The 13,538-nt window shown below is 38.7% G+C and overlaps 2 protein-coding genes across 9 annotated transcripts in view; one reads left to right on the top strand and one right to left on the bottom strand.

Moving 5' to 3' along the window:
- The window catches only part of tmem266 (transmembrane protein 266), a 35,646-nt gene that overhangs the window by 3,505 nt on the left and 18,603 nt on the right, over positions 1–13,538 (top strand). For 2 of the 8 annotated variants that reach the window (XR_003049867.1, XR_003049868.1), the window contains exons 5-9: positions 8–173; positions 605–2,104; positions 2,149–2,722; positions 2,842–2,993; positions 3,080–5,404. Coding sequence is in view for 6 of the 8 variants with exons in the window: in XM_025056172.1 (XP_024911940.1) it covers positions 6,582–6,595 (14 nt within the window). In the remaining 2 variants the exon portion in view is untranslated. Of the gene's footprint in view, positions 1–7; positions 174–604; positions 2,105–2,148; positions 2,723–2,841; positions 2,994–3,079; positions 5,412–6,486; positions 6,596–13,538 lie in introns of those variants that run through there. The other 6 variants (XM_025056172.1, XM_025056171.1, XM_025056170.1 and 3 more) reach the window with 6 other exon arrangements.
- Positions 2,538–3,613, bottom strand: nrg4 (neuregulin 4). The gene is made up of 5 exons (XM_008311803.3): positions 3,485–3,613; positions 3,274–3,313; positions 3,096–3,189; positions 2,830–2,988; positions 2,538–2,677 (listed from the first exon to the last, which is right to left on the bottom strand). The coding sequence occupies exons 2-5, from the start codon at positions 3,281–3,283 to the stop codon at positions 2,605–2,607; spliced, it is 336 nt and encodes a 111-aa protein (XP_008310025.1). The 5' UTR covers positions 3,284–3,313; positions 3,485–3,613; the 3' UTR covers positions 2,538–2,604.

Here is a 13,538-nt window from a genome sequence, read left to right as displayed (position 1 = left end):
TTTACAGGCACTACTTTTTTGTACTCAACCCACGCCTTCACGCTGCTAAGTGCTGTCATGGAGCGAGCTGCTGGTCAGTACTTCCTGGACATCATGATGAACATGTTTCGAGAGCTGGGGATGATTCACACTGTGCCTGATGAGAATGACCCTATTATTTATCACCGAGCCAGGTATCTGCATCACCACTGTCAAGTTAACATAGCTTTTACTTTACCTATATGAAAAGTTATTTTATGTAGTAAAATATGAGTTCAGGCTGTTATTTGGACTTGAGAAAGAAATCTACTCAACAATATCTTCTCTTTTTTGTTCTTATTTGCTCTGATGTAGGTGTTTCTACATGTAACTGCAATAAGCTTATATCAGCTTATTTATTTCATTACATTTGGGGTATATGTCATAAATTCAATTATTTCTAAATAAAATAGTGTAGAGAACTAACATTTAAATGTCAACTTAAAAACCTGAATGAATATAAGTTAATTTACAGGCATCTCTTTACATCTAATTTAACTTTCAAGTCAGTTCATCATTTATTGATATATTTCCCCTTTATCAATGTTTTGCCATCACTCAGTAGAATTCTTCTCTTTGTCTATAGATATTATCATTTCAACAAGAAAGGACGAGTCGTCAACTGCCCGTATGTTGACAACTCTTACAAGTGGGCAGGAGGCGGCTTCCTTTCCACAGCGGGAGACCTGCTGCTGTTTGGTAATGCCCTCCTCTACAGCTACCAGGTGGCGCAGCTGAATAACTCTGAGAACCTGCTACCTGGGTTCCTTAAACCTAAAACTGCCATAGAACTATGGACACCAGTGGACAAGACGGAGGCCAGCTGGGATAAAGACGGGCTCTACGCCCAGGCCTGGCTTGTGGTAGAGAAACTGCAGAAATATGGGCAGTGTAGGAAGCGCAGGCACTATGTGTCACACACAGGGGGCGCTGTGGGGGCCAGCAGTGTCCTCCTTGTATTACCCAGTGAAACTATAGTGCAGCACAAAGATCAAAGTTGTCTCCTTCCAAAAGGAGTTGTGGTCACTATCATCACCAACATGCAGTCAGTGGGACTCAATACCACGGCGCTAAAAATTGCCCACGAGTTTGACAGAGCCAACAGTTCATAAGAGTGAAATATTGACAGATATGCACAGTTTTATCATAGTATATTTTATGTAAACTTTGTGATCCGCCCATAGTTTTGCTGCAGCTTTTTGTGTTCAGCGAATCAGTGTTACAACGAACATTTCATACATTTTTCTCACGGATGGTAAATTAAATCGATTAAAGTTTATTTTTATAAATGAATATTAAAATCCCATGTCTGTGAGGCGTTTCTGCCACTAGGTGGAAGCAGTTCGCCGTATTGTGTACCTAACACTGACCTGTGACATCACCAAATGTCTAAGGACAGCACTGTCTCATTAGAAATCGAGTGTAGCCTATTTGTATTTGAGGACTAAAAGGCGTATTACATAATTCAATTATATTTTTATGTAAATCTACAGGAGATAGCCCCGAGGTTGCTATGTCACGTGGTAACTTTGAGAACACTTCCGAACTACGGTACGTATTTTCTCATCGCTTAAAATAGTTTGGAAAAACGGAATGACGCAGTGGCCTAATATTGCCAACAGGAGTGGCCATTAGCAAGGTTGTGCATCTATCAACTACGGTATTAAATGCGTCATGTACATATATTGTTTTTATACTAAAGTTTCTGAGGCTTTTTACCTTTTTTTTAATTTAAATTAATAGCCTTTTTCAGAGCACTTGTGCTGTAGTTTGAAATAAAACAACGTTTCACTAGACTTGAGCCAAGACGAACAATAGCAAATAAATCTAAATAAGTTTAAGTGACGTCATTTGACGTTGACTAAAGCTATTGATGTGATAATAAGTATGACGCAGTATGTTTTTAAATGTAATAGGTAAACCAGATCAAGCATTTTAAGATATGAAATTTCTAGTGTTTCTCTCATTTCAACTCGAGAAATATTTTTGGTTTACAGTTTATCTTAAATCAAAGATTAGGTTCAGAAAAAGGATGACTAATCAACCGGAATCAGACGTGTGTTAAAGAGTGTGTGTGTTTGTCAAGGTCACCCAGTATGTGTGTTAAAGAGTGTGTGTGTGTTTGTCAAGGTCACCCAGTTCCCATAAAGAACGCCTAACAAATGTGATTACACAGTTACAAATAATTTACTTTAGTACACGTACAGAAAGTTAACTAATACAAGAGTTGTTATAATTTTATATATTATAAATTACACAGATTAAAATGTGAAAAATAGTTGTTTTTTCATAGTCCAACTGTGCTTTGTAAGTCAAAGCACAAAGATTGAAATGTGATCTAACAGGAGCGACACAGTTCATCTAGTTATATGTGTTAAAAGTTATTTTCATTCCCATCCATTTATACTCGTGTGTTTTAATGGGTGACACTTGTGTATAAAAGAGGATAAGCTCTAAATCTCAGGAGGCTGTTAATTATTCGTGTCATATCTTTACATGCCTCAACTTAAGTAACGGTTCTCCTCTGTCTGTTCTGTCGTGGTCATGCTGTATAATTACTTAATCATTTCACAGAGTTGGTACAGATTATACCCTCGGTGCCACTTTCCAGTACTGTTGCTGGTTGCTCTGTTTGCTCTCTTTCTTCAGTTTCATCATCCTGTGTGTGGACACAAGCAGTGGCGAATGGATTTAAAGTCTTCAGGTGATTACTGTTGCTTCTCTCTATTGTATATATAAATATCATTCAAACACAATGACACACTCTTGTCTATGTGGAAAACAGTCTGACTTCAATCATAATGTTCTTACTTCCGTATGTAGTAGATAAGAAGAGCCAGTATGACCAAGGCGATCAGGGTAACGATGACCACGGCTGCGATTAACCCCGCTTCTGTTGAGTTGCTGATCTTGCTCGGGAGCTGGAGCTCGAACTGTTCACATCTGCTGCCTTTGAAATCGTCGTTGCACCTGAAGTAAGATTTGACATGAGTGCCAGTCAAAACAGGACGGCTCTTAGCTCTTGTGATGTGTTACAACATAGAATGTGCTTTCATTTCAGCGCTGGGTGAACTTACACACAGGAGAGTGTGTTCATGGAAGGTATTTTGTAGCAGGTTGCACCGTTCATACAGTAGGTGGCTTCCTGCCCATTACAAGGATCACCGTGCTCTAACCATAGGACATTTGTTACATATCTGACACATGTAATTAATCAGTTAAAATATATGTGTATAATTTCATTTTTTTTCTTACCTGCCATCATTTGGATTTTGTTTTTCTTTTTTGCTGTTTCCTGAATGTTGAAGAAAGATTCCAGTTATAAGAAAGAAAAGAATGACGTATCAAGTGTGTCAGACGTTAAAGTCACATTAAACCTAATTACATAAACTGAACTACATCTAATAGGTTCTTTTAAGAAAGACGCCAGTATTTTATTTGTAATAAGACAGAAATTAGTCCTTACCTTCTCCCCTAAATCTCGGCTTTTAGTTGTTAGTGAAGGTGAGTATTTGTAACCAAACCTCTCCACGGCGTTTTGTTGTACCTGTGCAGAAACTGACGTGGGCGTGCTCCTCCCATGGCCTAGAAAAAATGTCGTGATGGCAGTTTGTCCACATTGTAAATGGCGGGCGAAACGCCAGGATTCTAACGCACCTAACGGTTCTGGGTAATTTTAAGTGTGTAGTTTGTCACAACGTGTCGTCAGCTGTTGAGGGAGTAACTGCCTTAGGTCCAAAACCATGTAGAGCCGCTGGGAAAGTGGTGATACGGGCGTCAAAGGGTGAGACAAAGTAGAGTCTGGGAGAAGAAAACACTGCTGGTGTCGAAGAGGGTTTGAACAGAAGAACGTGAATGTCAGGTATGCACAGGAGGAATGAGAGGAATCGTGGGAACTTCCTTGTCAACAGAGTGAGAACATGTCGCACCACTTCATTCAGAAAACATATTAGCGCTCAATTCTCCGAACCGTTAGGTGACTCATCGGCTGGACATGTCATTTTATTTGTCCAATGCTCCAAAATGTTTGAATCCGTCCCGTCTGACATTACAGTTCTCAAACATGTTTGATGGAAGAATAATGACGAGACAGGAACAAAAACAAACGGACTGACAGTGACACATTCTAACTACACAAGAGAACAAAGGCGAGGTGTGACTGAAAAGGTCATTAAATTGACAGTGCAGCAGCTTCAGCAAAGACTTGAGTCGCAGGATTAGTTATAAAAGGAGCATCAACCAAAGGCTCACACACACAAGTTTGTGTTGAACTTTATAAATGAATTGTCTGCCATTTTAAAAACAGGTAGAACCCATAGCTTTTTGTAAATATAGAAGAATATATTATTGAACAATATATATATATATAGAAGAATATATTATTGGCCAATATATCAATAAATATTAATTATATATGAAATATTAATTATTATATATATATAAAATATATTGTCCACAGGTCTTCTGTGCAGGGAGATTGAGGATATATGCTACCAAAATATATTGTCATATCTCCGACGACGCACATATGCCATTTTTCTTCAACTTTTGGATTTTGTTTCAGGGGTCTTTTTCGGGGGCATCGTTTCAGCCAATCGCCTTTGGTTATACTGCAGTAATGCCGCCCTTAGATACATTACTGCCTGTTACAACAAACGACACAGCCACTAGCAAGTCACAGTAAGATTAGAGGAGATTTTTTTTTTTAAATGAGAACGGGTTGTTATCGCGAGGAAAAGTGAAGCTCAAGAGGTGAAGTGAAGCAAGAGTGCTTTTCTTCGTCGACGCTTCCAGGGTGGCAGAAGGAGAGAGGGGACGTTGGGTTTTTATCAGTCCGCGAGGATGATTTTTATCAATTGATGTTATGTTATCTGTGCGCGCGTGTGTGTATCAGTGTGTTTGTGTTTTAATAGAAATCTGCTGTTTCCACTGCCTTCGCTGCGCCGCTGGAGACACAAGTCGCCGCTGAAATCCCGATTTCAGCACCTAGACAGCTCCCGGTGCTCCGTCCTTTTCAGATCCGGCACATGGACTGGACTCCCCGCTGACTCTGTGTGGGGGAAGCCCTGCCTGCCAGCACATCATGGCATCAACGGAACATGTCGTTATCCGCCTGATCCACTGACAGCCCCGTCGTCTGAAGGATGCTGCTTTCACTCCCGAGTAGGTGTTCGTGTCGTCGTGCGCTGTCTTCTGTGAGAGGATACGGGTGTTTGGCCAAGGCAAATTTGAGTGGGATCGCAGCCTGCATACAGCAAGATTCTCACTCTGATCATCACCATCAGCAGCAGCAGCAGCCACAGGAGCAGCAAGGAGGGAGATATAACCATCATCTCTGCGAGGGCAAAGGAGTCACGACCACGCTACACAATGTAGAGCCAAAAAACAAAAAGGTTGGTGAATCTTAGTTCCTGTGACAAGTCTGTGTATTGAAGTAAAATGATACATAGAATCTGTGCGACCTCTCATCACAATGTGGGGATGTTGAGAGCACCATACATTCTTATATGGCTACAGGACTTGGTGAATAACGATTGCAAATGCATCTTGATTAGGTTGACAACTGCTTCTACCTAAATTAGAGCACAACGGATCGGTTTCAGATCCTTACTGTGCCATTTGAAGACAAGTGCTGTTATTTATCTTTTCCCAGAAACACTTGCCCCTGTGTTCACATATCTTCAATGAATTCTTTGGGTCCTGTGTGCGATTTCCTGCACATCCTGGAACCAAAAACTGCCTTTTGGCCTATTTCTTGGTGAAGTGTTTAAGTTGATGTTATGGATTTCGAGTCCTATACTTCTATGTCTCCAGGTTCCTTTTGCATATTTGTGTAGCTCTACAGAGTTCATCAAATGTTTTATTAATTAAGATGTGGACATTTAAAATTATCAGTGCATTTGTGAACTGTCATTTACTGACTTTTAATTGCAGCACTGACATATTGGACAAAAACTGACATTGTCATTTGGGAAATTTGTTGAATTACGTTGGCTTCTCTGGTCCGTCATGCCTTGCCTGTTTCCTGCAAAGCAGCTGGAGTGGGCTTTGACAGAGCAGACATGGCCATCAATGGCTCTCTATCCTGTGGCACAAAGAGTGAGCATCCTTGCTGTACTTGCTATGCAAGAGGTGTGATGTTCCTCAGCCCCTGATTCACAGAGCGGAGCAGAGATTTAAAATCCATTACACTTTAGTGCTCCCCAGGAAAATAGTTGAGCACAGCTGAAGAATCTAAAGATGGGTCACTTTTGAGAAAAGTGTAAGAACTACCGTCAAACTTGTAATTTCATACTAAAGATTATATAGTTGTATGTAAGCATTTAACTTTTTTTAAAGGCCAGAGAAATGTGTTTGAAATGTAATATCTGAATGTACTGGACTGTTTTCTTATAATATCTTTATACCATCACTTAACATTTGACCACATGATTTGCTGTATTTCTCATTCACTTCCCTGTTTTGTAGGTGTGGTAGGAGCCAGGTCTCTGCGGTGGTGAAATCACATTTCACACTTTAGACCAGTTATTGTGGGCATCCATTTGCAGCACCAAGACCTCAACATGAGCAATTCTCAGTAAGTATTTCTGTAGGTGTTCTTTGAAACCCTGGTATTTAGAGTGTACAAGTATCGAGCTCTATTTATAAATGCTGTGCACACATAAACAAATATCAAAATGTGACCTCCATATTCCCCGGCCTCTCCCGTAAATGACTTTGAACAGGGGATGGATGGGAAAGTGGATCTGGGCCTTGTCCAGCATCTCTGAAAGCGAGAATGTGACCATCTACAGTCCCTGTTGGCATCTCTTAGCATTCAGGAGGGATGTTCGCTTGTCATCTTCTTTTATTAATAATTACTCTGTGTGAGGTCCTCCAGATAGGCTCTGCATTCTGATGACAGCCATGGTTGGGGATAAGGGAAGAAAAAAAGGAGGGAGTAGGGCAATGGAGTGGAGAGGGAGGGAGGCAGAGTAGAGTGGAGTGGTGTGTAGAGGAGGGGAGTAAAGGATGAATGCAAAATGGGTTCAGTCAGCTGCATCTTCTGGTTAAAGGCACAGAGTACTGCTACGAACTAGCAACTAACCGTCAGAGCAGCAGATTGACGGTTCGAAGACTATTTGAGCAGGAACATTGGTGCTAAACATCTGTAACCAGAGGGCACATGTTTACAGAGAATTTATTGACATGGTCAGTGGTGAAAAGACATGATTTAAACACCTGCGAATGCTGCTGGGACTGTGCAAAGTGACGGTCATGCAGAGAAAGGGATTTGTCATAATTTTCACCACTGCTACAGATGCAGCTGTGAAAGTTCTCTCTCACCACTCAACCAGCAGAGCCCACTGGCTCTGAAACAGCTCAGCTAACATTTACTGCAACTGACCTCAGTCAGGTGATGGAGTGTAGAGAAATGTTCTATTAGTTATTTAATATTAATTGTATTGTTGTCCATCATAGATTTACACACAGACTTTTTTTTTTAAGTTCAAAGTGACTTTCAACTATCTCTTGGGTGAATTTATTTAGTAACTTTTACATTAGTTTACACTTGGTACAATCTTTACCTTACAATTGATGACCTGTCCTTGGTTATTTTTTGATGTTGTCTTTTGAAGACGCATACCCCTTGGTCTGATGTTGGCCTTTTTTAGGCGTATTAAATGTCATTCTCTTTCAGGATCTGTCTGTTAGATAGATGGAGGGATTACCGTATCTTAAGATTTTTTTTTTTAGCAATTCTTTGGTATTGATTATTTCGATAATATCGAACATATTCATCAGTCCAGGTTTATAATAATGTGAAATAACACTATATAATATATGAGAATACAAACTGTGACCTAGACAGAGTTTCGCTTCCACAGTTTGATCCATAAAAGCACAGTACTGGGACCAACCACAGCCTCCTCAGTGGCAGATGCCTGTGTGGTGTCTGCTGCTGTCATAACTGACTGATGCCTATTTTAGCAATCTGGCACGCCGATGCCACCGTTCTGATGATATTAGAAAAGTGAATTACTGTGCACCAATGAGGAGCCAAGTGTCTGTCAGGCAGACCGGATGGAGGAAGAAGAAAGCTGGCTAGAAATACCATAACAGTGAGAGCTGAGAATGACAATGATACTGATGCCCTCTGCACACCATCACCTAATGCTGATTCAGCATAAGCTAGGTCCATGGAAATGAATGAGGCAGTGAATTTATTGCCCTGAAGAGGCAATTTTAAAACCCAGAGTGACAGACATCAGTCAAAGCCCAGGTATCACCTTGATAGAAAAGCTTTACTATACGCTTCAGTCAATCATGTTGCTGTCAGCCGTAAGAATGACTTGACATTGTGCAACTAGCCAAGTTTGGTTTGAGTAATCCTAATAAAACAGTCATTTATCATCAGGGAGCAGAATCTTTAGGGCTTAATTTTGTGGAACATTCTGTTGTGAGACATTTTTTAAAAATTGCCAAATTTTAGTAACAGAAATAATATTATTTTTGTAATAATTTAAAACAACAAGCTTAAAGTCTAATTGTATTAAAACCAATATTTTAATATATACAATATTTCTAACAATATTTTATTTTAATATTTTATTTCTAACAATATTTACAATAAATGTTATGGTAGTTTTTAGCTAAAGCTGATTCAGCTGTAACTGTTTAAAGTGATTTAACTGTTGGCCAGATGAAATAACAACATTAAACTCTTCATCTGTTTTTATTATCAATGTCAGGTATAAGGTGAAGTCTTTGTTGTAAGACTCCGTCCTGTCACAGCTGCCTCTCCAGCAGGGGAAGTTAACACATTCCCTCCAGATGTATCTGGTGTCAGCACTTCACCCTTCTTTATGTGCCTGGGCCTTAGTATTCCCAGTAAAAAGATATAAATTTGTGGGTTTTTTTGTTTTGTTTTTTTGTCGAGATCAGCAGTATTGGACTTCAGTGGTATTTGAATTCCTTTCACAGAAGGCAGCAGAAAACTGGAGATGGAATAGATTACAAGTGAGACTCATTTAAACTGGAACCTCTGGGTCTTGCCAAGAATTTCCTTTTGTCAATACGTTAGTGCAAAGAGATGTTTATCTCAGGAATGTGAGAGTGATGCTGTTTCACCAGGAACTATATCAACTTTGCACTAAATAAAAGTGACAGATTTTTTTATTTATAGTTTGTATATTTGGTTTCCATTTGATCAGTTTTTATATTTAACGGAAATGTTTTTATTTATTTATAGGTATATATTAAATGTAGCTACCAGAGAATTGAGACGAGGAGGATAGATCTCAGCAGAACGTCAGTTTTTTTTTTTCTCTCTTTTTATTGATCATGGCTCAATGATTTATTGTGCTGAGGTGTAATGCTGGGGGAATCATATGGATTTCCATTCCTCTGGAGGATAATTATTCACATTAAACACAAATCAGATTTTAAAGTATGAATTTACAGATACCCCTGTAAGTTCCATAGGAACCTGGAACCCTCTGATCAGTGCAAAGTCAATTTGCATCACTATAGTTAAAGGGACCATTGTATAATATATAATATAGTTGGCTTTTGACTTAATTAGTCAATAGGACAGTTTTATTTTGGTGAAGATTTAGTTGAAGAAATATAAAAATATTTTATTCATCTAAATGTAATCAGACTTTGTTGAGTATGTGAAAGATTTTCATATTTATACAATTCAATAAATTATTCATAAAACCCTAAATGGGCTTTGACCTACAGTTGATCGATGGATAGATGGATGAATGTGTAGTGACTGTCCAAAATGGACCTGCTATATTCACGCCTTTAAGCGACAAACAAAACTCCAATTTGTTGCCACCCTCATTTATTTCTTTAGTTTACAAGACCGAGTCTGCATTGATTCGTCGTCCACCAGGTCAGCGTTTTTGCCTCATTAGTTTTTGTTTATTTTTCATCTTAGAGAGGAACGTTGTTGAGCCTTTGATGAAAATTAGTAGTCGAGAAAATAAACAGTGCTGTTGGAAAAAATAAATTTAATAAATGCAGTAACAAAATTGTTCAACCTCTTCTCCAGAATGTGTGCAATTTGGTAATGAACTCAGTCAAAGAGACTATTAAAGATGTTCATTACATTTGCATAGTGGCTTCTAAGGCAATGACACCTGAAGGATAGAGTATCCCAGACATTCAGAAGTGATTTCCACTCTGGGCTTTTAAACTCAGATATTTCTCTTTACCCTCTAAATCGTATCAAAATATCTATAACTACAGTTGGTGCCAGGACTAAATACACGGCTGCTACATTGAACTGAAATAATTTGTCTTTGGAAGAATCATATGAGAATAACAGAGATTTGGTTGGTGCTCCTTCAACACCCAGTCATTACAGACACAACTGTTACCAGTCAATCAGTGAGTTTTTTTTAACTTATTTACAAATCTTAGACTAAAATCTAACAAATTAAATCATTTCATAACTGAAAACATTAGAACTTATTTCCTGCTTAGTAAAAGCTTCAATTGCCAAAATAACATTTTATTTTTATTGCATTTTCAGAAAATGTAACATCATTTCTGTTAATGTTGCTAGAACATAGTGTATTTTTTATACAGCAGATACACAATAAACACAGCAGAATGAATTCATAGATTATTAACACAACACACACTGTCATTGTATTTCTCTGACTTTGTTTGTCTTTGCATCACTGTCACTTCTCCCTCCCAGCCATGCATGCTCTTTGTTAACCTTTATGCTTCCCCATGCGATTTACTATTATGTCATGCCTCTGAAAACCTTCCAGAGTTTAGCATGCTACTGACTGTCACTTCGCTGCATCACTAAAGGGTGCAGCGACCAAATGCGAAGAATTGAAACTCTACTGGGGACGAAATGGCACCTGGTCTGCACTACTGTTGTCCCGAAATGTGATGAAAACAGTTTGTGTTGGACATGTCATGTCCACAGACATCGCTGGTATTATTAGGCACTTGTTTTTGTCAGGGGGAGGGGAGGTAAAGGGAGGGGAGGTGAGGTGAGGTGAGATGAGATACTTCTTTTAAATACTCATAGTCATAGTCCCGAGAACATCCAGCAATTTATCACAATCATCTGCCAGTTCAGTGTCTCATTGAACTGGGTTTATTTAAGTAGGTCAGTAAAGTTTGGAGGTGTTTTATAATCATGGACAAAGACTTACTGTATGATTGTACCATGGAACTATTTCTACACAGTTTAAGTGACAATTTGTGTACTGGGTATCAGAGACACAACTGGCAATCATGTCAAAGCTCACTATCTGGCCTTCTGACTGTACAGAAAGTTTGATTTTATTCATCCTTTTATTATTTTCATTATTTAATCCTTAGGTTTATTATGTCATTGTTTAATGAGAAGACAGTTTTAGTTTGAAGACTTTGTTTAATGCAGCAATATTTCCTTTAATATGTCCTCTTAGCTTGAAATAGTTTTCCGTCCTCACAGTGATGTCCTCACAGTGATGTCCTTACAGAGCTGTGTCACCTACTGTATATAATACTGCCTCCAGTTCATTGCATATTCTTTGAAACCCAATCTGAGTATTGGTACGTTACACAGCATTGATATTGATTTGTTTTAAAAAAAACCTTGTATCAGGACAGCCCTGGTTTTTGTGTCAGGCTTGTTGTTTTATGAATGTGGCACACATGACTGGGCTGCATCTTCTACCCATTTAAGCCTTAAAATAGACTTCAGTAAAGAAGTTATTTGGGTAAAAACCAGAGAAAATTTTCTTTCAACAAACTCCCATGAGGACATGAGGGTGGCCCTGCTCAGTGATCTCTAGTTAACGTTTCCTCACGCCCTCTCTCACCCACCAACATAGAGGTTGTAGGATTTACCAACTCGGTGCCTTTTGTTCCCTCTATCTTGTAATCAATTCCTTCCCCCACTGTTAAGCATTGGGGTTATTGATGTCTCCACACTGGCTGCACTGGGACGGCTGCCAAGATCCCTGAGTCTTCTGTTCCAGGGCAACTTCTCCTTGTCCACCATTGGCTGCTCTCAAAAGAATCATGGCTGTGACTGCACATGGAAAATTTAAGAGCTTATTGACAGGAACAATGACACTTTGTCTGGTCCAGTCAAATGTAATCACCAAGGAAATACAGTGAAAGTGGAAGAAATTGTAATAGTTCACAAAAACTATATACTATTTAACATGGTGAATAAATATATGTATAATTATAATTTTTTTTTCTCAAATGATAATCCTACTACAAGGGACTTTGTAGTAGGATACAAGGCATTTCTGGTAATGCAGACTTGCTATGGTAATAAAAAAATGTACAATTTTTAACAACCGTTTCCCAGCCTATTATAACTAGCTGCTGTAGATGAACAAGGCTTTTCCTTTCGGTTTTAACAAAATGGCTGACTTTAGTTGCAATACTGTCACCTAATGGATAGACTTTAAATATATCCATTTAGAATTATCAATTTAACCTGCATCAGGTAAAAAAAATGACAAAAATAAAAAAGCAGAGAGTTTATATCACCTTTGTTACACATTGTAAAAAGTATGAAATTCCTGCAAAAAACATCTGATTAGTGGCATCTGAAGTGTGTGATTAGAGTCATATTAACAAAACAACAACGAACTGTGTTAGAGATTGACTTTAAAGAGTCCAGGGTACAATTTGATTTTCAGTCGGTACTGATGAATGGCCGTGGTATCCATTTATAAATCATTCATGTCTATTAATGAATGCTCATTTAGGAATTTAAAAAATGGGCCTGTAGTTAGCAATCAATATCTATAATGTTTCAATCAGTCAAACTGTTAATAATGTCCTTTGTGGTCAGAGACTTCACTGCTGGGTGATATGATGCATGGTGATGTAGATCAACACATCATTATAGTTCGTCTGTTGACTGCTGAAGTATCAAGAGCTTAAACATTTTTACATAACACAAGAAGGAAATAACCCAGAGTCAAATCTTCTAGATGGTCACGATAATGAGCTACGCCCCTTATTTTCATTTTTTCATGAAAATGTGTGGAAGCATGCAGTAATTTATTCATCATATTATCTCGGCAGTGAAGTTGAGCTTTTTCCAATTACGGGCCATGTCAAAGGTCAGGTCATATTTACAGCTGCAGGATTTCAAGAGGGAATCCACACCATGGTAACATCATGCTTAGATTATTGTAATGCTGTGAGTCAGAAAACCAATGCACATATGGGAAGAACTTCTTAAATAAACACCAGATATTGAACAAGAACCAGTGACATTCCAGCTGTAAGGCAAGGCCACTAACCACTTCTTCCACTGTGGCCCAGTCTCCAATCCTTGTTTGCTCCAAGATGACTACCCCTGATAAGAAATCTCTCAAACTGAGATGATCTGGAGAGTTAAAGCTGAATCATATTGAAATAGCTGGCTAACAGAGTGGAGCCAGGAACAGAGATAAGTTACCAGTTAAGGGCATTTGTGGACAGTGACACTGGACAAAATGACAAAAGAGTTCTTTTTGTAGAGAACTTCTGCTAGGGGTCGGTGGTTTATT

The sequence above is a fragment of the Cynoglossus semilaevis genome, chromosome 6, assembly GCF_000523025.1.
Source record: "Cynoglossus semilaevis isolate Cse_v1.0 chromosome 6, Cse_v1.0, whole genome shotgun sequence".
NCBI classification, from domain to species: domain Eukaryota; kingdom Metazoa; phylum Chordata; class Actinopteri; order Pleuronectiformes; family Cynoglossidae; genus Cynoglossus; species Cynoglossus semilaevis.
This window is presented reverse-complemented; position numbering and strand designations above follow the sequence as displayed.

Coding starts and splice junctions, on each gene's coding strand:
- nrg4 (XM_008311803.3), bottom strand. Junction 2,989..3,095: donor ATGAACACACTCTCCTGTGT/GTAAGTTCACCC, acceptor ATCTTACTTCAG/GTGCAACGACGATTTCAAAG. Junction 2,678..2,829: donor CTTATCTACTACATACGGAA/GTAAGAACATTA, acceptor GTCCACACACAG/GATGATGAAACTGAAGAAAG.